The sequence below is a fragment of the Falco punctatus genome (assembly GCF_963210335.1).
Source record: "Falco punctatus genome assembly, chromosome: 4".
Classification (NCBI taxonomy): domain Eukaryota; kingdom Metazoa; phylum Chordata; class Aves; order Falconiformes; family Falconidae; genus Falco; species Falco punctatus.
This window is the reverse complement of record NC_137583.1, coordinates 10,177,641-10,202,483: the sequence shown is the minus strand read 5'-3', so window position 1 is coordinate 10,202,483 and position 24,843 is coordinate 10,177,641. Positions and strand designations below refer to the sequence as shown.

General features: G+C 38.5%; 1 protein-coding gene across 9 annotated transcripts; it reads right to left on the bottom strand.

The window, feature by feature from the left end:
• Positions 1-1,236: 1,236 nt before the first annotated feature.
• Positions 1,237-24,652, bottom strand: CCDC66 (coiled-coil domain containing 66). 9 transcript variants are annotated; one of them, XM_080384947.1, is made up of 19 exons: positions 24,575-24,652; positions 23,347-23,411; positions 21,033-21,055; positions 19,766-20,183; positions 18,867-19,002; positions 18,592-18,695; positions 17,526-17,650; positions 16,583-16,744; positions 15,616-15,744; positions 12,792-13,045; positions 12,328-12,412; positions 11,419-11,580; positions 9,798-9,942; positions 9,217-9,339; positions 7,432-7,910; positions 6,405-6,442; positions 5,849-6,123; positions 5,285-5,412; positions 1,237-2,539 (listed from the first exon to the last, which is right to left on the bottom strand). In XM_080384947.1, exons 1-19 carry the CDS (start codon positions 24,583-24,585, stop codon positions 2,339-2,341), a joined length of 3,063 nt encoding a protein of 1,020 aa, XP_080241073.1. In that variant the 5' UTR covers positions 24,586-24,652; the 3' UTR covers positions 1,237-2,338. The 9 variants fall into 9 exon arrangements, with proteins under 9 accessions (XP_080241073.1, XP_080241071.1, XP_080241077.1 ...); XM_080384945.1 differs by lacking the exons at positions 23,347-23,411; positions 24,575-24,652 and adding an exon at positions 21,318-21,477 and having other exon boundaries at positions 1,237-2,174; positions 2,307-2,539; XM_080384951.1 differs by lacking the exons at positions 23,347-23,411; positions 24,575-24,652 and adding an exon at positions 21,318-21,477 and having other exon boundaries at positions 1,237-1,637; positions 2,110-2,174.
• Between the last annotated feature and the right edge of the window lie 191 nt (positions 24,653-24,843).

The following is a 24,843-nucleotide window of genomic DNA, read 5'->3' as shown; positions in this document are numbered from 1 at the left end:
ACCAGCAGAGCAATCTTACAACTTCTACCGTGCCATTGTAATTACCATTCTGTAATGAGAAGGACAAATCAGGACCTGGTTTTAGTGACTGTGGTAGCTCAATTTGCATTAGAAAAATCTCAGTCCTCTCCTACTTTAGCACAATGAGTACCTTTTTTTTTTTTTTTTAATTAGCATTGTCCTAAGTACAAAGTTTTATCTTAATCTTGTCCTTTTAAATTTCACATCTGCTGAGTTACAAACTTACTCTTCCCCAGAGATTCTCTCTTAATTGGCTCGTTTTGTGCATCCTCTTCTGACTCAGGCTTCTGCAAAACAGCAGCTGATGGTAAATAGCTGTGAGGTCTCAAGACTGCCCTTGTTCCTGGTTTTGCATATACTGATACTCGACACGTATATTTACTGCTTTTGTCTTTAAGTTGTCCAAAGTTACATGTTTGGGGGGTTTTCCCTGTTTGTAGTTTGATTTTAGCGCTCTTCTGTAGGATGTATGGTTTAGTACCAGGTGACAGTATCTGAAACTACATGGCTCTCAACTCACAAAATTAATTATTACTGGTTAAAAAAGGGTAGCTCTTAAAAAATCAAACAAAACCCACAGACGTTTCCCTACAGTTGAATGTTGCTCGTTCTGACAGTTGATTTGTTTAAATTTAAGAACGAACCTGTACTAGACTAGCATAGCAGTTGTTACCAAACATGGCAAATAAATCTTTTCTCAAAAAAAAGAGAATTCTCTTGTATCAATAAGGCAGGTTCTACCACTGAGAGCACCGAGCGCAGGTTCTCACCTGCTGGGTGGCTTTGGGATGTGATGGAGAGGAGAGGGCAGGAGAGAGGGCGCCGCGGGAGGGTCCCGGCTGGCAGGTTCTGCGGTATTGCCGAGCAGCTGACACGAGTGCGGTGATACAGGGGAAACAGTTTTACCCAGGGTATCCCATCTGTTGAATATTAAAAGCAAATGAATCTTCAGTAAACATTTCGTTCTGACTGGAAGCATTGAATACTGATCTGTTCAGACCTTGTTCATAACAGAACTTTCTTAAACTGAGTTCTGCTGCCTTGGGCCCAGCCCCTGGGATGTTAAATGCTGCTATTCTGTTCTAAAGGGGGGTGGGGGTGCTAGCCTGTAGTCAGTACTTCTGTGGTCGTCACATCGGGGGTTACTGGAGTTAATACACTTTGTAAGTAAGAGTGGTTTCATACAGTCAAAAATAATAGAGTCCACCCAAGCCATTCAGAATAAATCTTTTTATTTATCAAAATACATACGCTGAATTCTACAAACACCCACGTAACATTTTTATACTGTGTTTTGGTGGTTTATGTTAAATGGACATTATCTGCAGGTAGCATGAAGGCTATTCTAAACAGGCACACCGTCATTAGCTTAACGTAACTTGCATATAAAAAGCAATATGACCCTGTATTCTATCAAAATTCACATAATTTAGATCTTTCATAAAAAAGAGACTGTTCATAATTAATTACAGTAGCAAACAAAGTGCTGTGCATTAATAGTTTAAGAATTCTAGAACATTCATCTGTATCTCTCAAAATGGCAAAATAAAGTTCTCTTCCTGAGCCATGGTGGGAATCAGGGCAGTCTCCAACTCCTTCTGCTTCTGCAGCAGGCCCTGAAATAAATGGAATATAAATGTGAATGTTTTGTCTTCCTCGTGCAGCCTGAGGTAATAAAGTGTCACTCTTTCATACTTTAAAACTATTTCTTGTTAAGGCTCAATTTATTTTTTTTTTACGTTGTCTATTTTAAAAAGCAGTGCACTGTAATACGTTCAGTAGAGAGGGAACTTGAGAGTTCCCATCTTCTGCAAGGGACGTGGAGGTGTGACTGAGGTGGAAGCCAGCTGGGTTTCCAGGGGTGTCTCTGCCCTGGAAAGAGGATTCTTCCCTTGTGTTAAATTCAGCCTGCTCACCCCTCTGTGCTGTCACTGCACTTGTAGTACCCTAGCCTATTGTGTGCAGCTGAACCCAAAACCTCGATGGGTACCAGCTTTTACTCTTAACATAAATTATACTCTTAAGAGAAAGGCCAGCATTACCATTTGAAGTAGAACGTGTCAGGCATTTTGGGCTATGCATACTCACTCTCAAAAGGGAAAAGGTTCCTGGTTTGTTCATGGCTCTCCTAAGTACTACGCGATGGAGAAAACCTGTAATAAAACAACTTCTGGAAGCGTGTCCTTGTCTGTGTGGTAAGGAATACCTGACAGGGCTATGCCAGGTACATTCATAAATGTAAAATACATCTTTTTACTGAAATAGGATCATAAATGTTGACACACCTGCCCCTTGGGCTCTATCCATTTTAGACCTCTCAGCGGTAATCTGGTACCAAGGCAGTTTGGAAGAGCTGTAAGAGCAGGGCTCCCGTTAGAAGACCCTTCTCGAAGATAAGGGTTACAAGGCTGCTGGCAGAGCTCAGCAGAAGACTTAACGCAAGCCAGCGGGTACCACAATGATTTAGACACGGTATTCCTGGTGGTGTGGAAGGGAGGAGAGGTCCCGCAGAACCAGCCTCCGATAGCAAAGCAGCCCGTTAGACTTCACTCTGCAGCCTTCCAAAAGCAGCAGCTGCCTCCTTGCAGCTTCAACTAATCAACAGCATCTGCTATTGCTATTACTGGCTCTGTGGACTCGCTCCGCCCCTTTGTCAATCCTGACTTTTATTACAGAATGCTTTTTGCATTTAGCAGGCATCTTACAAAACAAAGTCATGTGATAAATCGCCCTAAATCAACCCAGAGCTGAGGTGAGAAACCGGTTAAGTAACACTGAAAACTGGAACAAGTCTGTCACGTGGTTTGGAAAGGTAAAAAAGCGGGCCTAGAGAAAAGTAATGTGACATATCTGCACAGGGACAAGCGGCGAGGTCTGTCCGTGCGTGCTGTCGGGCAGCTGCCGGTGGCTGGCAAGGCCCCTCGGCCAGTGCAGGCTACACCTGTTGGCAAGTGGTTTTAGTGCCGCGTCTGTTGCCAAAAGCCTGCGGAGAGTTCCTGTTCCTGCCGTCACCTGAAACACAGGAAGGGACTTTGCTGTCCTGTAACAAATGCAGCGACAGACTCACCCTCCCTCCTGCAGAGGAAAGCCCGCATCTGCCCTCCGTTCTCACTGGTGTCTTCCGTGGGTCGGCCAGTTCAGCTGGAGCGTTACTGAAACGGCCCACCCAGATTTCTCTCTCCCTGTAGCTGGGTGTGTATTTCAAAGGCTAAAACCTGGTCAAATATGCTGTGAATTCCCCCGGACAAAACAAGTCTAAAGCATGGCTAAGTATGTTGTAAATACTTTTTTCCCCCTGAAACTATCATTCCAATATATGCATGTTTATATAAATTTTAAAAAAGTCTAGATTAACTTCAGAAATAGAAAACTAAACTCTGCTCATTACCTACGTTGTACTTCATACAAAATACTGCATTTACTCTTCCTTTCTCAGTGAAGTAACTGATGCAAAACAGGTCTCACCTGCAGGAATATGCAATACTTGGCTACACAAGATGTCCCTAACTTCACCAGTTAATGTCTTAAATGCCTTCTGCAGCTGGTGGGCTATTTAAAAAAGAACTCTCTTCCAGAACCTAAGTCCACTGGAAGAGGAACCTTACCACTAGCTTTTGGCCACTGTTAAGACCTGAATATATCAAAAATGTCTCCTAGCTCCTAAAATTGCCAACATGGATATTACCACCCTGAAGTTCTTCAAATATCCATGGCTTTAATTCACCTCAGCAAGCCCAGGGATCAAATTGTGCTTTGAAGCAAAATACCACTGACAAGTGAAGGCTGAATACAAAATACGTCACAGCTGCAGGTACTTAACAAACACGTTAATAAGCACTGGGGAAGGCCAGATCCAGTCCAGCCCATCTGGGAGCTGCTGGGTGCAGGCAGCCTTTCAGCGTTCCTGGGTCACAACTTTTCTTAGTAACTCGGAGCCATGGCCCTTTGTTTGCACAAGTAATTCCCCTGCTATGGAAACACAACACATGCATGGCAAAAATTCCGTCTTTCTAAAGCTCAGCAGGTAATTGATAGTGTTGACTACTGGCAGTTTTGTTGTACTGAAGTCTGTCACACTTTCTTGCCTTTATTTTGTTAATTTACGAATTTTCTTCCCTGTAAGGCAAAGAAAAATAAATAGTGCTCCTAGCAATAAAGTATTTAGTATGGAGCTACTCAAAAACAAGGGACATAATGATTATCTTTAGTGTTCTTCAAGAACAAAATGCAAATATAAATGTGGTTTTTTTTTTTTTTCCTTGCAGTCCCCCGTCAGGCCGTTGAGAAGTGTAGGAGGAAACTGTGATTGTCCGGACCTGTGGTTTGAATCTGCTATGAGCCACACCTTGTTGCCAACAGGTGTAGTATCAAATTCACTCATGTTTTAGTAACTAGACTCCTGACAGTATTTTTTGGTATTCTGACTCCAATCAGGAAAATAAGTAACTTCACAGTTACCAGCTATAATCCTTTGTGCTGCTTTAAACTACTGCAACATGGACCCTTAAAAAGTTTCACCATATTCAAAATCCTTCTGGCATTCCTGTACGTCTAATCATTACCAGTAGCTTACTACAAATAGAACAACGTATACAAACATACACAGGCTTCTGTCTCAGGAGTGTGGGTGTGTGTTAGTATTAAACTGAATTTCATTTTATATTCACTCACTAAATCTGGCTGATTGACAAATCCTGAATTTTAAATGTTAACGACTAGCTGTCTTGGAAGGATTTTCTAAATGTTCACACTTCAAATTTGCACGTGACAGTGTTTTTCCAGGACTGACCCCATGAACTCTTCTGCACCAACCACACTGCTCTGGTGTGACTGGCTTACCCATGACATGCAGAAGTGAAATTTCATTAACAAAGGTTCTGGTGTTTTGTCAAAACACTGTTAGTTTTCCCCTTGAAATGGAAACATTCTTACTATAAGCAACTTTACCAAACCTGGAGGCTCAGTAAAGCCCTTCCTCTTGTTTGCAGTGTTCTCAGGTACCCCACGGTTTCACAGCTGGCCTAAGGACTAAGGAATCTATAGTCTCTCTCTAAGGACAGTCCGAAGGTGGGAGTAATGCATGAAAAGCAAAATTAGTAGAAGGGAACAGAAGTAGAGGACCAGGCCCAAAACCTAATCACACTTGATGGAAAAATGAATTTAAGACTAATGCTTATAATTATGTAATAGTTTGTGATGTTCATTTTAACTTCAGTATAAGTATATATACACATAGGTATTTATCCTGTAACTTTTTGCTTACCTGGCGTAATTCTGACAGTCCTTTGAGAATTGCTTGTTGTCTCTCTCTGATTTTAACTACATCAGGATTTAGAAGAGGGTCTCTAATGTGATCAGAGCTAAAAATGTGTCGTGGCATTTGGCAAGAATCTAAAAGTAAATGTGTATCAAATCAGTTAACCATACTCTTTTATCAATTTTGTTGTCATTTTGAAGCAGTAGTTTTTCACACCTTGTGAAAATCAGGTTTTGGTTGCTATCACTATTTTTAAGTCAAACAACGCTTGAGATTCCTAAACCCAAATCTATATAATAGAGAAGTGCAATTGTACTTCATTAACGGTAAAAAGACAGATAAAAGAATAAAAAATTCTGTTGCTTTTTTGCTTTTTGTAACTTTTTCTATGGCCTTATTTAATACACAGTATCAGTTGGCTGCACAGGCTTTCTGTATAGTGCTGTGGGACACGTGGGTTACTGCAAAATTCAGTAAAACCAAATACTAAATTGAATAAACTGTAGCACTTTGAACTAAATCACTATAACATCCCTTCTACATGAATCAGTTCACAATACCATTCAGTACCATTAAACTGTCGATACTGGGGGTCATATGTTGAAGGTCTAGTCACTGGTGCATCTGGATCAAGATAATATACTTCGTTTGTTCGAACATACGGAACAAATTGTGAAAAGGGGTCTGTAACAGGAGGAGAAGAGCTCCTCTGCTGGGTAGCTGTCTTGGTATTTTTCTCTCTTCTAATATTGTTGTTAAGCTCCAGGAAATTAGAAGCAAGTATCCGTTTTTTTTGCCCTTGGTGTAATCTGTTCTTAACTGCTGGCACAGGTGGCGATTCAGATCTGTATAAAAAAATTTAAGTTAAAAAAACCCCAAACAATACTTAAGTAATGTGATGAATTTTCTCAAATAGTAGAGACAAAGAATCCCCAGTGGACTGGACCTTCTGCTCATTTATTCTGATTTTATACCTGCAGTTTGTCTGGCCTTAGGTATTTTTAATAGGAGGCAATTAGATGCATCTAAATTCTTGTAAGAAAAATTTAAAAGATGGGAACGAAAAGCATGGATATTTCACTCCTAATGTATTTATACGTTTCATTAATGCACAGTATTGACGTACCTTTCTTCATTCAAATGGTTCTCATGTAACTGTTCTTCCTAGGAGAAAACCAAGAAAGTCAAAAGTCAAAGTACCCCATGCTTCATATGGTATCAGAAAATACTTATCTTAAAAATCTGCTTAAAATTAATTGTCCCATTTCTTGGGTACAAGTGTCTTGAACATTTACCTTTCAATAATGTAAGCACAAAACTCAGGTTTACCATTAACCTCAAATAAACTAACGGACTCGGTTTAACAAATGAATAAATATTTAAAGATGCCTACGTAAAGTTACGCATTTTCACATACTTTTTTTTCTTATATATATATACCCACAGCTTCTAAAACATGTGTTATGTAGCCACAGAAAACAAACAGCTGAACAGAACTGAAGTGACCTCCTTTCTACACCATTTTTTCTCTATTGGAAGGTGTGAGAAAGTGAGGCGTTTATGCATACAGATGTATATGCATACAGAGAGAGAAGGCATGAATATATTTGATAGTATTTTCTTTAAATGACAATTGATTTTTTATCCCAGCCACAAGCTATACTGATACATGCATCCTGAAATGGAGAATGCCTCCACTAAGGAGGATGCATTTCTATGACAACAGAGTACGTCCTCAGGAATCCATATTCTTTGCAGAAATAAAAATTGTTTTCTTGAACAGGTATGGCTACGCTTCACCCATCACTGCAATGTAATGACTGGAGAAAAAAAGGGCAAGTCACTGACGTCCTTCTACCCTGCACACTGTTTTCAGCCAAGATCCCTGTTTACATAATGAATCAATGACAATGAATAAACAAGAGAATCAACACTTCAGAAGACTGAAGTAACAGTAAAAGCTAAGTCACAAAATATGACTATGTCCTCCTGATCATGAGTGAAACAATGCTGTAACACCATTCTTTGCACAAAGGAGAGTAATAGGAAGATTCTCAATGCTCGAGTTCCACAACTGAATTCCCATCCAGGCAAAACTGTGTGGAACAAGTCTTAAAATTACACATCATTGCTCTTAAAGACCACATAGTTACCTTTCTGACTCTATGTCCCTTATTCTTCATTTTTATTTCTTTGTGTGGTGAAGGAGACCTGTCTGAGTAACTGCCCTTTTTTGGGCAGAGATTCCCAGGGGTATTCCTTTCTACCAGCTGAAGCAGTTCCATTTGTCGTCTCACTTTGTTTTCTTCCCTTTGTTTCTGTAGCTGTTTAGGGTATCTTTCTGATGCTGGAATGTATCTTTTCCCAGGCTTGTTTATATTCCAGTCAGGTCTTTTGCTGTATTTTTCTGAAGGTTTAATTTGTCTGTCTTTTCTTGCATATTGTTCATATAGATCACTGTATATGCCACCAGTTTCTTTTCCTGAAATTTTATTTTTATCTATATACTGCATGTCCTTCTGGCTTTTTTTGCTGTTAGAGGTTTCTTTATATCCTATGGATATATCAGGAGATCCACAACACACGGTTCTTTCCTCAGCTGACTCAGTGTATGCTGAAGTATTAAAGTAATCTTAAAAATAAATAAAAATTATATTTTAACTCCAAGTCTAAGCTATTAAAATTACTTGTTTAACCTTTGTATGCATATCAATCTACCATTACTTATTTTACTCAAATATAGGTTGTTAAGTTTTATAATATTTTTCTATTCTTTTTTATGTGCAAAATAAACAAGACCAGTAGAAGCAAACTCAATAAGGAGGGGAAAAAGAAGAAAGATCGGAGAACAAAATCAAGTCACCGTAAAGCAAAATTTATGTAAAATCAATAAACATCATTTTAAAATGTCAACTCTATTTCTGTCACGGTACCCAAAGGTAAAGAGCAAAACACGAGAGCTTCTTTTTAGTTTTTCAGCATGCTGATGGTTTGGTCATATTCACAATGCTGCTGGGATTAACTTAACTTTCCTAATCCTTGTCTTCTAATGGAAATAATTTTGTTCAATTTTTAAATTACTAACAATCCAGCTTCTTCCTTTACTAAGGGGTATACACAAAAACAGTATTTAATTTTTAAACTCCAAATTCACACTAAAATTTCTACCAGCGCAGTCAAAACCCAAAAATATTAATTGTTGCTTAAGCAAATAGAAATAAAAGCTTCCACTTTATAAGCAGTAAGCTAACAAATTTTTAAATACAAGGCATAAAGTGATCGTAAGTTTCCACCGAATCTGCTAATTCACACCTCATCTACAACATTAATAAATACAGACTAATTTTGAACTGGATTTTTTAATGGTGTGATACAAAATCAAGATAAAGACTAGCAAGTACTCTGTCTAGATGGACCTGCAATTCTGTCTGGATATTTAGCAAGAATTGTAGAAAGCTTTTCTAAACATTAGAATGTAAGCTCTCATTTTCTAGTGAGTCCATAGTTTTCGAATTCCAGAACTATTGACAGTGTTTCTGCCAATATGTTCAAGGATTCGTTAGGAACCCAGCTCTACTCGGTATCAAACCACGTTACATAAACCTGTGAACATTCGCACTTGAAGACTACTACAAATACATGTTTAAATGCCTTAATAAATGTAGTCCTACATGGCTTGTGACCATGGCTTTAAGTCAACACTGTATTTCAGACTTCATTATTTGAGTCTGTAACTGGTAAGTAACAACTATATAGACATATCACTTATTTAGAAGAATATAGTGATATATAGTAATATACTAACATGCCTGTGTCTATGCAAGTATTTCTTTCTCGTTTTACTCCGTTCTGAACGACAGTGATTTGGCTCAGTTTCACAAGTATGCTGTCCTACTGTCTGTCTTGAGGTACATCAGAGTAATTAAAGGGCTGCATACCTGTCTGTACAGCAGTGTCTTTCCGAGGAGAAGTCTGTGCATCGATATGACTCTTAATGTCACCAGAAAAATTATGACTTCGATGTGAAAGGCAAGTATTAGAATTTTCAAATTCTGTATCACCTAAAAAGAAGTAAGTAAAACTGTTAAATTTAGTGATGTATGTTCCATTTAAGCCATGTTACCAAGTTATCACACTGTTGTGTTCACAACTTAAAGCAAGACTGAAAACTACGGTTCAGATCCTAATACTCTCCCTTTTCCACTGGAAATCTAATTGACAGCACACAGACCTGAATATTCCCTATATATTACTGATAGTATCGTTGTATTTCTTCCTTTGTGTAATATAGTATTTGAAATATTTGAAGCTTATTAACATACAATATTCTCCATATTAGTTAACACTGGTATTTGTTTGGAAGGTAAATAAACTGAAATGAAATTTGGTTCATGAAGCAATGGAGCAATTTCTGACTGAAATGCAGACAGAGGAAAAGAAACCAAGACAAAACCACAAACAACTTAAGACACAAACACCAAAGGAACAGGAAACAGAGTATGAAAAGGCTCGTACTTACCACCAAGATTCTTCTGAAGTTTTGAAATGTCATGTCCCTTCTGAGCCAAGTCTCGAATGCGCTGCTCGTGTTTTAATCTCTGTGCCAATTCTTGAGCTTTCTGCATTGTCTGATAGAGCTCATTTGTTTTAAGAGTCATGAGTTCCTTTAGAAAAGAGGAAATACACGTGATCATTTATTTTAAGAATAAATTAATAGGATTCTTTAATTCTCATATAATCTTCAAGCCTTACGTATTCTTATTTTGGGTAGAGCTTCTTTTTATAAAAACAAACCCAAAACTAGTTGAGTTGTTGCAATGTGACAAAACTGTTATGATTACAAAGATAAATTCAGAACCTCTGCTGAGCTAATGAAAGATGTTCAATCCTAGCGTTAAAAAGCAAGCATCTAGATCCTGAAAATTATTTGGATATTTATCTCCTTTCTAATAAATTAGTATTTTCTTAAATGCCATCTGATTTCAGGCATCTATGACTTCCTAGATCATATGGTTTAATGAAATAAAAGCCTACATAAAAATTATTTAAAAACTTACTTCCTCCTGCTTCCACAGAAAGGAGACAGTAGAAGCCTCCCCAACAAAGGCAGAACATCCCTAAATATGAAGGCTAGCTTTCCAGACGTGGCAGGTTCAAAGTGCAGGAGACTGGGCCAAGGAAAATCTCTAAACCGCTGCTACCATCTCATCCCTACTTCCTACTGCATTTGCAGGTGGAAAGAACAACTGACAGTATAATTCGTTTTGAAGGAACCAAGCTATTACAGAGAAAGATGATTTTCCCAGTTTTTTACCAGTTTGTTCCAGCATCTACAGGTAGATGCTCTATGTTTCCATACAAAAAATGCAGAGAAGTTGGGGATCTATATTTTGTCAGGTTTTAGAGAAGGGTGTGTTTTTGGAATCACCCTCTCTTGCGACATCAAGGAATTTTGCTACTGTTCCAAATACAAAGGAAACAGCGATAGCTGCTACTGTGCCAAAAGAATAAAACATCAGACAAGGCTTTTAACCTTCTACAGAGGTAAGGATGTATACATATGCAAAAGCGTATTTACCAAAGGTCAAAATGCACTTTTGGTTTAACTTTTATATGAAAGGAGTATGGAAAGCTCAGCAATAGTTACAGAGAAAGCTCTAGAACATGAATGACTTTTTAAATTGGTTTTCCAGAATATATTCTGAAAAGTCTTTAATCCAGACTGAAAGCACACCCACTCAAATAAACTTCATGGTACTGAATCATCTTAAAAGCATTAAGTTACCAGCAACAATAATTGAGTCACATACTTTGTACGTATTTTTTTTTATTTAAAATTTACAATTAAAAATGCATGTTTCTGCATTACTTAAAAGTACAATTCCGTTTTTGCAGTTGTTACCATTTACCATCCTGAAAAAGCCTTTGTCTAAAAAAAGGAAACCTGCTTTGAACTTGTATGGTGGTGTAAGTTTATTAATTGAGGAGCCAATTTTGGTCTCAAATGTCTAAATTTCAGACAGTGTTCATTTTCAAAATGATGAGGTGACACAATTTTGAAGGCGAAGAACAAGAACCATTTTCCTCAAAACCCAGTATTATTACAGACTATCTGCACTAAAGGAAATGCAAATGCCCACCTCCTTTTGTTTTTGTTTCAGCGTATCTTCCTCAAATTGTTTCTGCATTTGTTCTTTTTCTTGTGCTAGGCGCTGTTCTTCTTCTTGTTCTTCCCATTTTCTCTGCTCTTCCTCCAGTTGTTTCTTCTTCCGTTTTTCTTCTACCTGAGCCATAATTGCTTTCTAGTAGTACCAGAAGAAAAAGGAAAATTAAATGACACAACATTAAGGTATTATAAGCTATTCATATACTTCCATACCTGTGTATAATAATTGGATTTGGATGAATTAAAAAAAAAATCACGACAATTTATTGCAAACACTTTTGCTTCCTTTAATTTCTCACAAGAGAGGTGGCTGCTTTCCTTATGTTTTCAAAAATGCTTTGATTTTTCTTGTACAGAAATGGTGGTCTCATTTTTACCTTACATACTGCCAGCTAGTATTTTGATCTAGCAGAATAACAGTTTGACCAGAACAGACAGGCGCATTACATTTATACTAAGACCTCTTCACATCATGCAGATATACATTCGGTTAGCGCGCCACAGAAATAATGTAAATGACAGTAAAGCAGATGAAAATGTAAAGATTCACAGAGCAGGTATCTGCAAGTGTCAGTCCTCCTGATGACAGTGGAGACTGAAGAAAAATGCACACAAACCTACCAGAGCGCTAAAGACTGCGCTGTATGTTTTTTAAGGCAAGAATTCAGTTACAGAAATGCAAACACCTCTGTACAAGTATGCAAAGAAAACTCTAGAGTCTAACTGAACGAAATGCCACCAAACAACTGTAAACATGCAACCTGAAGCATACAGTGCCTCACTGGACTGTGGTATTAAATCTCATGCTTTACTCATGACACAACGCTACCTTTTCTCCTTTCTTCTCAATAAAATGGTGTTAGACTTGAAAACAAAAGTTTACCTGATGTTCTAACTGTTTCTGCCGCCGCCTGTCTCTCTCTTCAATCTGTGCAGGGTCCAGGAGAGCTGTCATTGAACGGAGGAAACTAAGAACAAAGAATCATGTAAGTGTTTTTAATTATTAGAAAATAGTCCTAAAGCCTTTCTTAATTAGAATCAGTTATATCTCAATTAATATTTTTATATTGACGTTATCCCGTTGTATTAATCTACAGTTACGAAATTAATTTTACTATGGAACAAAAATAAGGTCATTTGCAGTAAATGTTATTAATGTACAATGGAAGCACTTGTGTCTTTCAAAAGTGAAACAACAGGTATTTCTGAAAAAAACCAAAAGCCAAATGAATAAGATCCAAAGATCAGATTTAAAGAATCTTATTAATTTTTTGTAATTTTAATTTCTGAGGAGTTATCAGAAATGCACCGGCTGGGAAGATGATTACACTTACAAAGCTCACTCACCTGACTTTCTGACTGTGTTCTGGAGCACTGTTTTTAGCAGCTTTTTCTGCATCTCCCACCTTTAAGGGCATGAGATTGCCTAAAGCTGCAGGTGAAAAAGGGTGAATAAAAGCAGTCAGCTCCTTAGGGTCAGGTGACAGGCAAAGACTTTCATGCTGGGTTTTGTACATTCCATTTACGGGATGCTGTGTATTAGCATTAAGGTGGTTCTTTAAAGAATCAAAATGCATTGCCCATCTGTCATGCTCTTCAGCCTAAATAAACATGAAGCAACAAGAAAACAGAAACATGCTCAATTACATGGCTTCTATAAGGTATGGTTAACAAAACAAACAATACACATTTTGTACAACAGGAACACTTGAAAAGCGCTTTTTATGGAGCTACAACACAGTAGTTAATTCCCAAAATGGGAAAACAGAAGCATCTCTACTGCTTAACATGCAAGTCAGATCAGAAATTATACTGCTGATCAGTATACCTGGTCAGCAAAAACATATTGCCACTATATTTCCAGGAAAAAAAGGAATACCAAAAAATAGAAAGTGAAAAAAAAATTTGAAAAAGTTAACGTGGGATCAGCCTTTTTGGTACTGTTTTTTTCAATTCATATAACTATTCCATTCCGTAATTTTACTAATCGTACCGGGAATTGCTTGATTGAGAGGTCATCTCAGTAATATAAACAAGTGGCATCTTTTACACTGCCCTACATTTACCCCCTTCATTTTAATTCTGGACGGTAGCAGAACTGATATGCTTTGGGCAGAGGTATTAATCTCTAACTTCCTATTTTCAGCCAGACAGGACTATTATAAAATAAAGCCTTTTCAAAATCTCTTTCACCCATAACAGCCACCACCGGCTCTCCTAACAAAGTACCTAAAACTTTTGTAGAGGTGACATACTGGGTTTAAGCCCCTCTTCTGTACCACCCAGGCTTATCTTTCTGGCTCAATGCTGGCAACTGGGACATCCCAGTATATCACTAACAAAAGATTTTTACCATTAACCTTTGCTTTTTCTATAGGTACTGAGAAGGTTTTCTCTGCACTAGGAGAACAACTGTTTCTCTGCAGGGACTGGAGAATGGCTGCCTCAAAACTTGCAGTTTGCAGGAAAAAAACTAATCTAATAAACTTTCTGGGAACCCCTTCCTTAAACAAAAATTCCCTTGTGTCAGAAAAGTTTCACACTTATTTTAAAAGAAACAAGAAAAATCAGTCCAAATAATAAAAATCAAAATTATTCTTCCTCCTGTTCCCTGAGTTTTGTTCCCTTTGAACACTCTATGATGTAGATGAGAGTAGTTGGGAAATCTACTTTATTCTTATGCATGTCTGTGGTGCAATACGCAGAAGGGTTGAGAGTATAACACAAGACCTGAAAAAAAGAAATGCTGAAGAAAACGAGATGTTGAAGAAAACAAGGTTAAGCACACTTCAACTTCATTTCAAAAAGAGGCTAGAAGTGAGATTACTGTCAGGTTACTCGCTGGTGACTGCAACCATCTTCCTACAGCAAACCTATCGAACTGAAAAACAAGGCAGCTAATGAAGGAAGCTCCCACAGCTGTGTTCCCTTCACAGTTGTGAAAGCTCAATTTACAAAGGAAATCTGATCCCTTCAACAATTCAGGAAATAGAGACTTGTGTTGTGTGTAGGTATGTAACCAACCTTAGCAACAAAGGGCTTTTTTTGGAGGGTGGGTAGGGAAAGCTCTCTTCTAGCATTACTAACTGTGCCATTAAAATGAAGAATTTCTGTCTAGAGTTTTGTAACTGCCATAAATGCTTCAGTTGAGAGTAAAAACTGTAGCCTTTTAATCCAGAAGGCTTTGAATGTTATGTTAATGAAGGTTTGCTAACCAAGATTCTTGTTAACCAACAATATAGAACATCTCATGATGTGAATACATCTCACATGGTGAAAAATATAATCCTGGGGTTAAAGGTGTGTACAATAATTTGGAAATGTAGTGCAATCTCACTATGTGTTTCTTCACTTCAAAAACCAGAGAGTCTTGGGAAGAGTGTGTCAGTATCAGACTGTACAAGAATGCAGAATATTCCACTGACCTTAAAACTATTAATAGTATAAATAGTAACACGTAAAGGAGGGAAGTCAGCTTCTATATGAAGAACTTCCAGGGGGTAGAAGATATAGTAACCAAATTGGCTAATAGTGACAGTATTAAGTCTCTCCAGGTATTCCACCTGCGAAGCAATTATATTGGCCACCGTTTCCTTCTAGATCCAGCACAAGAGACCTACATTCCACAGCCTGGAAAAACCACAGGGTAAAAAAGGTAAGGCTATTTTCTTCAATATTTTTTGGAGATGTGTTTAAAAAAGTTTCCTAAGAGTGTGTGCATATTAAAATAGTATTTATAGAAACAGATGTGAACACCACTGTGACACGCTGTAGCTGTCTATAACTTTCCTTCTCTTTCCTCATCTCCTTCTGTAGTCTACAGAAAACTTCTCTTCACCGTCTAGCCAGTGTCTCTGCAATACCTTCCAAACCCTAGTGAGACAGAAAAAATGTATAGTAATATCACTGTCTTCATCTTTGCAGAAAGCACACAACACATCACACCAGACACACAGTAGCCTGTTCTCTGTCACCAAAATACCGTAACAGCTACTGGGCGAATGGTCAATTAGACTGTCCTATGAACTTACGGTGAAAATCTGGACATGCTGCAGGTAATTACATCTCAGTCACTCCATCATGTCTATGATTTCATCTTTTATTTCTTAGAACTAAAAAATATAGAGAAAAACTTCTCTTATTCCAAAAAGTCCCTCTAAACCCCAGATACCTTTGTTAAATTAAGTTTTTCTTCTATTTTTCGTAGCTTAGCTTCTTCCTTCTGTTTATCCAGCTCTTCAAGCCACTTCTGTTGCTCATGCTTCAGTGCGCTAAAAGGTTGTTCCTGTGGCACGGCCTCCTGAAATAAGGTAAGTGCTAGTCTCTTCCTTGTACAAAAAATTCAGTACCTTGTCTAGCCACATAATAAAGTCCGGGCAGAAAGTTATGCTAGGCTTAAGTGGACTGTTCTCTTGCACAAAAAAATGAATGGAAGTTTGTAGCTGTAGCAAGTGCCTGACTGCTCCATAAAAATGATTCAGTTGTTAAGAAAGCTGCTAAATAAGGCAGTCTTTGAATTTATTCTCAATTGAATCATCAGCCTCACACTCCAAAAAAACTTACTTACACGTATCATGAATAAAAATAAATCCTTTCCTTCTTCCTATGGTTCACTGCTCAGTCTGTGTTCCAGGTAGATTAAGCACTGTATCTAATTAGTACTGGTCTGTCTCAAGTAAATTCTAGATACCATTTTCGTTCTTCTATTTCTGCTTCTTAATGGGGATCTATATTATTTAACAAATTCCAGTGCCACTAAGAACTTCTAATACTATCTGACAAAACCCACTTTTCAATCAGTGCCTACTAGCAATAACTCAAAAACTACTTCTTGAACCTTCTGCCATCCATGTGTTTTTTTAAAGTCTATTTCTGAGAGGTTCACACTTCTCTATTTTTTTAACGCACACCTAAAAGCTGATTAACACTTCCTCTCACACCTCTAGTACTGTTCTTCACATCAGCATTGAAAATGCTCAGTCTTTAAAGCATCAATATTTTGATCAACGCTCATTCAGACACAATTCTTTAGAGCAAAAATTCTACTGAATTCTTCTGGTTTAAAAGAACTACTGAAGATACACAACTGTTATCAACAAGTAAGTAAAAAACCACCTTCATGCAATTTAAAATCTTACCCCAAAAACAAACGCTGTGCAACTGACACCTGGTAAGTCAGAAGACTGCCCAGCTGGAACACTTAAAACATTCAGTGGAACTTTATTGGACTCTGTGGTTGAAGAAGTTGTACAGAGAGAGTTTTCCTCACTGGTAATAATTGACTCAGCTGGAAACACTGTCTGGAAATAAAGTGACCACTTTCAGACTTAGTAACTCATGTATTTGTTTGTATTAAATAGCCTTTAACATAAAATAAATCAAGTATATTATACTTCTAAAAGCTGCTATTCATTAAACTTCAGCCAAAACCTGTAACTAAGTATCTCATATACAGTATTTCTCAATTATGTAGACTGAAACAAATTCTCATGAGGCAGACCGGTAACTTTTCCAGGAAAGCTGAATATGCCACAAAAAAAGCAATTTGCTTTTGCTGTAATAACTGAGAGGAGGTACAACCCTAACTTCTGTTCAACAGCAATCAGTTTCACCAGAGAGGTCTCATCTGAGTATACTACGTTTATCTGACACAGCATTTTCAGAATGACAGCTGACTTTTTAGAAGGCAGGTTAAATTCCAGTTGCTATGCTCGTTATTACGTAAGTAATCTAATGTATGAGAGAGCTCATGAACAGTAATTATACAGCCAGGAGTTACATTTGAGACAGTCCTCAAAACAGTACTAGAAAAGATTTATACCTTTTAGTTAGGAATCAACATGGAAGGACAGGAATGGGTTACTCGTGCTACAAAGGTCTTAATCTGTGACGCTACAAACTGCAGCAATAGGTAGGGTATGAAACAGGGAGTTGTGACAATTCATGCTGTGAAAGAGCTTAAAGTGACTTGCTAAGTCTGGATTCTACTGGATTCAGAGAAAAGAAAATCTTGTATCAATTGGAAGTTCAACTGTTCTGGAACAGCACTGGGGAAACTTTTGTGTTTATAGATAGCCTTACCTTATCTGGGTCAGTTGTTTCCACTTTCTCTTTATGGGTTTCATTATTGCCAGGTTTTGCCCAGAAATAACCCACCTTTCCCTCCAAAGTTTCTTTCAGTTTCTTCTTCAGTGCTACCTGTTCATCTTCAAAAAACCAAAGTCTTAGTAGGAGTTCCTAATACAGACATATAGCAGTTTAGAAAAAGAAAAGCAGCAATGCACATCTACCCTGTAATTTCGACTGTAAAATGGACTACAGGAGTAAGTTACCATTGTCTGACAAATCAGTCTAAATGTAACTTTGCTCTTAAACCAAGTCTCTGCCCAGCCATGTAGCGGTAATAGGGGAATCTCTCTGGGGAGACTACAAAACACTGAAGGCTTAAAAACGTCCCAGGGAAAGAGGGAAAACTAACAAATAACCAAGTATATAAATTCTCTCCATTTTATTATACCAGTCTGGACTATTGCAATATTATTAAAACAAATGGAGCTACACGTGGAAGCTACTGACGATACAGAATCAAACCCTGAAACAAGATGGTCTACACCCAAGTTGAAAACAAAACAACACTCCTGCATGTGAATGATAAAAAGCTTAATTTTGAGAGAGAATTTACTACTGCATTAAACATTTTTATTTTTCTACAGATTCTCCTTGGTTGGTGATGGGGCAGGACTGCAAACTGTTTCAAGTTCAAATTGCAATTTGATACATTCAGTCATGCTTGTACATTGGGGGGACACTTCTCCCATTAAAAAACAAATCAATTTGTTAATGATAACAGCTATCAACTACTGCCGAATGTTACAAAATCAGTGGCAAGTAAAATATGAAGCATAACTGAATATTTTGTGATTATTTGGTTAAGAAGGATTTTTGCAAGAATTTAGACATAAACTTTGCATAAAATTTTGTAATTCAAGAATATTAATCCATCTTGGGAGACTAATTACACTGTACTTTCCAATTTGTTGCAACTGCAGTGGCAGAAGTAAATTTAAAAGAGCACAAGGGAAACAACGCTTTTGGAGTACTGAATGTAATGAACTGATCAAAAATGTATTCTGTATAACGTAAGTACCTAATTCCTTCTTCCATTGGGTCTTCCTAGATTCTAATAAGGCTTTCTCCCCTTCTTTTCCACCCAAGGTACTAAACATGTCAGCAGGCTTCCATGAATCCTTTCTAGAGAAAAGGAGGGGAAAAAAAATAATTTCACCTAAAAAGCTAATCTATTGATTTTAAAGGTAACTATTTAGTTAGTATTTATAAAGATTCTTACTGTGATTAAGAAATACAACACATGTTTATCTGAGATACAATTTTTGTAGACAATAATAACACAGATATACATACGTAACTTTCTGTCCTGGCTGCGGACATGCTTCTTGTTTCCTGCTTGAATCAGAGTTAGCCTTATCTGGAACAGATGAAACTTTACAAGCTTTTTGGAGCAATGCAATAATGTTTTCCTCTGATGCCTCATTAGGAGCTGCGGTAGAATACAGATATATGAAAAGATATAAAAAAAATTTATATATATATATATATATATATATATGACCACTAAACTTTTTTCAGCATTGAGTAAATAGTTTGAGAACAGCAGAAACTTGCAAATTTCCCACTATTTAACAAAACTGTTTTCAGGCCTGCTTATATAGTTAAGGCATGTAAGTTACAACTTTACAGGGTATTTTTAGAATGCTAGACTTACAGGAAACACTTATTCTTGGTTAAGAGCTCAGACTTTGGGACTCAACTGCAGTGTGTCTTTATTCTTGGTAGCAAAGAGCTGACCACCTCGACAGATCCACAAACAGGAGTAACGGAAGACCTGAACTCTTCAGAAATCCAAAAGGGCCCATCTCTTTGCGGTATTGGGTTTGCGCTTTTTTTCTTCAAACTCCTAATAGTAAAGGTACAGAGCGGTTCTGCTATGTCCCCCCCACCCTCCATGTAAAATGGTTCCTATTTTGCAAGAAATATTGACAGAACTGCTTGCTGTTTTGCTCTTCGAAATACTGGAATACTATCAAGCAATCCTAAGATTTTATTTTAAAATTATCAAATGCTTGATTCCTAACAGTAACAGGCAATTTCACAACCACACCAGGAAACAGTATTTTGCCTGAGACCATTACACATAAGACTAAAGCTCTGCACCCCAAAAATAAATTATGAACTCAAAAGTTTAGTTTTCAGGTTTTGCTCCATTTCCATGAAACCAACTTATTCAGGTATCGGTACCTTACCCATTTCCTCTTGCTTTTCATTATGAGTTTCAGAGATGCTTCTAGTTCCTTCTTTTACAAGCATCAAAATCTGCTGAAGCTGTTCCTGTGTTAAGCATACCAAACTTCTTAGGTCTTCAGCTGATACACATGAGTTTTGAAGTTTCTGTTGACTTTTTTTAACATCAGGATTCTCTGAATCAGGGTATCTGCTTGTGCTATCTCTTTGGAAAATCAAAGAGTAATCTTTAGTTGCAGCTTCATGTGAGGAGTGTTTAGTAACTTGCAGTTTTTCACCTTTTGTCATTGATAAGCTTGATTCACTCCTTGGTTTTGTTAAGTTTTCCTGCTTGATACAAGCATTTTGTGTTGACCTCAGAACACGCCCAGTATGCCTTATTCTCAACGCCTGTTTAGGTGCTCTGGCTTTATGACCCATCTGTTAAAGCAGTAAGATTTCACCATATATTAAATAAGGAAATAAAACTGCACAGGTAACAAACAAACCCAAGAATGACGCAGCAAGTAAAATCGGCATCATTTCTCTTCTCTGTTGCATCAATAGAAACTAACTCAGTATAAACTAATGAAATATCTGCATGAGTACTAGGAATACCTTGGAAGAGAATACAGCACCTAAATTTGAATATTTAAAAATATAAGTATGAAAAATAACTTTATGTAGGTAACATTTAAAAGAATTATTAATAATCTTTGATGTTTCTGAAGCCTGGCTTCAGACAGGTAGACATTTTCACCATGCAGTCAGTATTATTTCAATCTTGATTTTTCTATCCTGTACTGAAGTTTTATCCTTTTCAAGGTCCTTGATGTATACTTGTAATTATCTCCTGTGTATTGAGGTCATATTCTTTCCTTCCCCAAATCACTGCATTCCAGTTTACCCAGACAGAGAAAACCTAGACAACTTAATCGGAACTTAAAACACACCTCAGATCCCTATTTTATCAGATTCCCTTTAAGGTCTCTCGAAGTTCTGATTTAGATGATTCCCTGTGCTACTGTAACTTCTTGGCAAAGTAAACTAAAGCGTTTTGCAAAGCTAAAAGTAGTCATGGAACTTTTAATCAATCCTTTTCAACAGCTATTATGAACCTGAGAGATCACAGAATACCTCAAGCTGGAAGGGACCTGTAAGTACGTTTATCTTTCATCAATATCAGTGATTGCAAGTATTTAGACAGTTCAAATGTGTTCCTGAATTTCTGTTAACAAACTAACTGGTTAATTTGTGTGCTCCAACCAAAAAAGTAATTTTTCCACTTACCTGCATTGCAGGCTTTGATTGATCTTTTGGGAAACAAACACAAACATATGAAAGAAATATTTAATAACAACTTCCTCCTGAAAAACAATCTCAAGAAATTAGTAAACTGTTATATTAATCGGATTTTTTGTAAGGCAGAAAAGTACTTTCCCCATAACATCTGCCCCAATTATATATGTATATTATTTCAGTATACACACTTCAAAAGTATGTTTAAAAAACCCCCAACAACATATGTACATTCCAGTAACTATTTCCAGTTTCATACAATTCTAATAAACTTACTGTGCCAGTCTGATCCTCCCCTGCTATTCATCCTGTTTCTCAGAGCATCCTGGGGTAATGGCTTATTTTTAATTGCTTGTTTGTGATTTTTCAGTTTGCTTTGCGTGTCACGTCTTTTCAGGATAGTCCCTGCATCCAACCTCATCTTACTACACGATGCTATGTCTCCATTGCTGACAGCCTAAAGAGCCAATACGTGCAAGATCACACCATCCATTGTTCCTCTTACTATGCCCTGAAATACTCTTCAGTCTTTTAACACAAATCTTAGAGGATACATAGAGGTGTAGTGGTGTCAAAAATAATAATAAGTACTACATTTAATATAATACTTATTAATAATGAGTATTGTCATATTAGATTAGTAAAGGGAATGTGGCAGTCAACACGAGATAGCCTGCACATATGGGTAACAGAAAAGGAGGAGAAAATAGCAGGGATGATACTCTAGTGGAACAAGTCTGTTGGCAACAAGGCTTCTTCAGCTGCAGTATGCAACTATTGCTCTGGCAGTGGTTGTTGCACATTTTGCACTGGCAGTGCCTATACCCTTTTTTTTATATTATCAATTAAAGACACTGGAGAACACGAACATCTGAAAGTCTGCAAAACCATACTATTAATAGTTTCCAGCCTACATGAACATCTCAAAACTTGGGGATATGCTGATTTGTTTGTCCTGCAGAGAGAGGCATTAAATCCTGAACCATCTTGATAATGTTTCAGTAGTAAAGATGTTCTGCACCATGTTTATCGCTGGGTTCTCAAGCATTCAACCCTCATCTGATTAGGTCACTTTTTGACTTCTTTCTGATTACTCAGAAATTAAATCAAGTGGGATTCTATATGCTATGCAAACCCAACTTCTCTGCGGAAAGGAGAAAAACATTGATAGGGTCTTTGCCATCACAGTGGGGAGATACATAATGTGGAATTCCAAAGTGCTGTTTACAGGTTATTTTCTTTGGGTTTTTCTGTGTAAGGAAGAAACAACTATCTTGAGTAGCAGCTTAAGCTACTATAGAACAATGTTACTTTAGCCCCTAAGACTGTGAGCAGTATTTGACAGTGCAGAAGACAAATTCAGAAATAACAGTTTGATGCCATTTTTGACACAATTTGATTGAAGGAAGAGCCGTTTATACCAATTGTATAAACATGTCAATTCCTGGAAAAGACTGCTCCAAGGTTAGTTCAAAGTCAAAGGTAATGCTTTATCTCAGAATACTCTAGGATGTATGTCGGCGCTAGCCAGCCAATGATGCTAACTATGGTTTTAAGAAGTGAAAGCTTGTAGCACTTCTGTTTCAGAGGTGATACAAGATTTTCTTTTCAGTAGATGGTTTACCTTACTGACTCAAAATACCCACTAACACCTCATTGGACAGCTGTCTGGTAAATGCAGAAAATGAAAGGTTCATTCAATAGAGATTTTCTGCATCCTGACTGCTATGTAGAAGAGTTAGAGAAAGTGGATCTGTGCTCGTATAGAAGCATCTGTCTGACAAATCACAAACCCAGACCTTCCTAATGCTCAATTACGAACACGTACTGAAAAAGTCAATCTCAGATGGTAGCAATGAGATCTGGTCTAAATAAACTGCTTATTGAAAATTATAAAAGTCAACTGCCAAATACTAAAGCTGCTTTTTAAAGCAGAAATGTGACTGTAATGATGTAATTCTGAGTAAATCAAGCAGAGTTATTAGGCCTCTTTTTCCTTGGCAAGTAAGGTGCTATAAAGTTAGAGAAATTATCAGGTTATGTTTTTTAGGAATGGCAAGACATGCTGTAAAGAACCAAGACTATTTGCCAGCTGTTCACCAGGGGACAGACTATTCAGAAGTTCATTACCAACCTACCGCTTGGTATCAAGCTGGCAAGTAAGAGGACTTGTAAATAACAATGCACAAACATCCTTCCTAATCTGAAAAATATTTCAATAAAGTTGTGCTTCATGTTGCTTGGATCTTAGGTTTAACTTCAAGAAGCCTTAAAGATTACTCAAGAGAAACAATTAAAAAAATACCAGAAGAAGCTAGAATTAGCCTAGGCTTTCCATCCAGCACTTCAGTTTCAAGCTTTAGTCCGTCACTGCAAAATGAGAGAGAGAGGGGAAGCTGAAACATTAATCTGGTAAAGGTAATACTTTTTGATTAATAACAAGGACAAGTGTGCTTAATTGTAACACTGTATTTACTGTTGGTCCAGATGGTCTTTCATACCCCAAGCTTTCTGTGTCTGTGAGAAGTTACTTAATATGAAGAAATCAACAGGTCTTGAAAAGGGTGTATTTTTATTATTGATACTGAAAAATTTGCATGTGCATGTTACAAAGTAAATCTTCACACTAAACGTGCCGCTCTGTACTGTTATACACAGCAATACACCTGCCTCAATAATTTAATAATCCAACAACATAGACTGTGTGCTTAAAAAACGCTAAAGAAGCCTCCCTGAATGACAGTGGTGATCACAAAGGGGGGCTGTAGTCTGACAACAGTCTTTAATTGCGCTTCCAGGCAAAACTGTCCCCATTTTAAAATGGAATAAATGTTATAAGGGTTTAATAAAAGAAAAAAAAGTTGGCAGTGTTTAGGTGTAAAGTACCCAAATGCTTTTCTTTCTTCTGCACATTTGAGAAAATCTAACGTGAAGATTAACGTTCAAAATAACACTTATCTTCACACTGTCTTTCATTTAATATTTTTTTTTTAAAGTCTAACACATCTGAAGCTCGCGGGCAACTTTCCAAATTAACGCGGCAGCACGGATGTGCCTGAAGCTGTAACTCCAGACGTGCCAACAGCATTCGGCAGCCAAGCCGAGCCCGGCAGCCGCCCGGTGTCGGCAGGAGGCGGTGGGGCAGGGTGACGGCCCCCGGCGGGGCGGGACCGGGAGCGGCGTCGGGTCCCGGCGTGGCCTCAGCCCCCCGCACCCGGCGGCGCGGGGCAGGCCTGCCCTGGCGGGGGGCGCCACCGGCGGGCCCCCGGCGCCTCACGGTGCTTTGAGCGCCTCACCCCCCAAACCTGCCCCCAGACCCCTTCCAGAGGCCCTCCGAGAGCAAGGCTCTGCCAGCCCCTCGGCTCCGTTACGCAGACCGCTCCCGTTCCCAGCAAGCTCCTTGCCGCCGGCGGCACCGGCGCGCTGCGCAGGCGAAGGTTCCCGGGCCGCCCCTCCCCGCGCAGGACCGAGCCCCAGCCGGCGGGGGCGGCTCTTGCTGCCAGCCCAGCGCCTCCCTTCCTCTCCCTCCTTACCCCAGGTTCATGGCTCTGCCCGGCTGCGAGCGGGGCGGCGGCGCGCATAGCCCGCCCGCTCCCTGTGTACCGCGGCCGCCGGGCCGCGCAAGGAGCCGGGAGCCGATAGGCTGCCCGCAGCGCGGCGGCTTTGCCAATGGGCTCCTCGCACACTGCGGGGCCCGCCGCAGCGAGCGCTGTGGGGGTGGGGCCCCGCGCCTGCGGGAGATGGCGCGCGGGGCCGGCGCTGCCGCTCTGCCCGCGCCGAGCGTGCCGGGCCGGGGCGCGGG

What these genes read in the sequence shown, in the direction of transcription:
- CCDC66 (XM_080384944.1), bottom strand. Translation starts at nt 21,462, where the DNA reads ATGAGGTTGGATGCAGGGACTATCCTGAAAAGACGTGACACGCAAAGC. An exon ending in GCACAGCGTTTGTTTTTGGG is followed by an intron (nt 15,745 to 16,582) that starts GTAAGATTTTAA and finishes ACCTTATTTCAG; the next exon opens with GAGGCCGTGCCACAGGAACA. An exon ending in TGAAACAAAAACAAAAGGAG is followed by an intron (nt 9,943 to 11,418) that starts GTGGGCATTTGC and finishes TCTTTTCTAAAG; the next exon opens with GAACTCATGACTCTTAAAAC.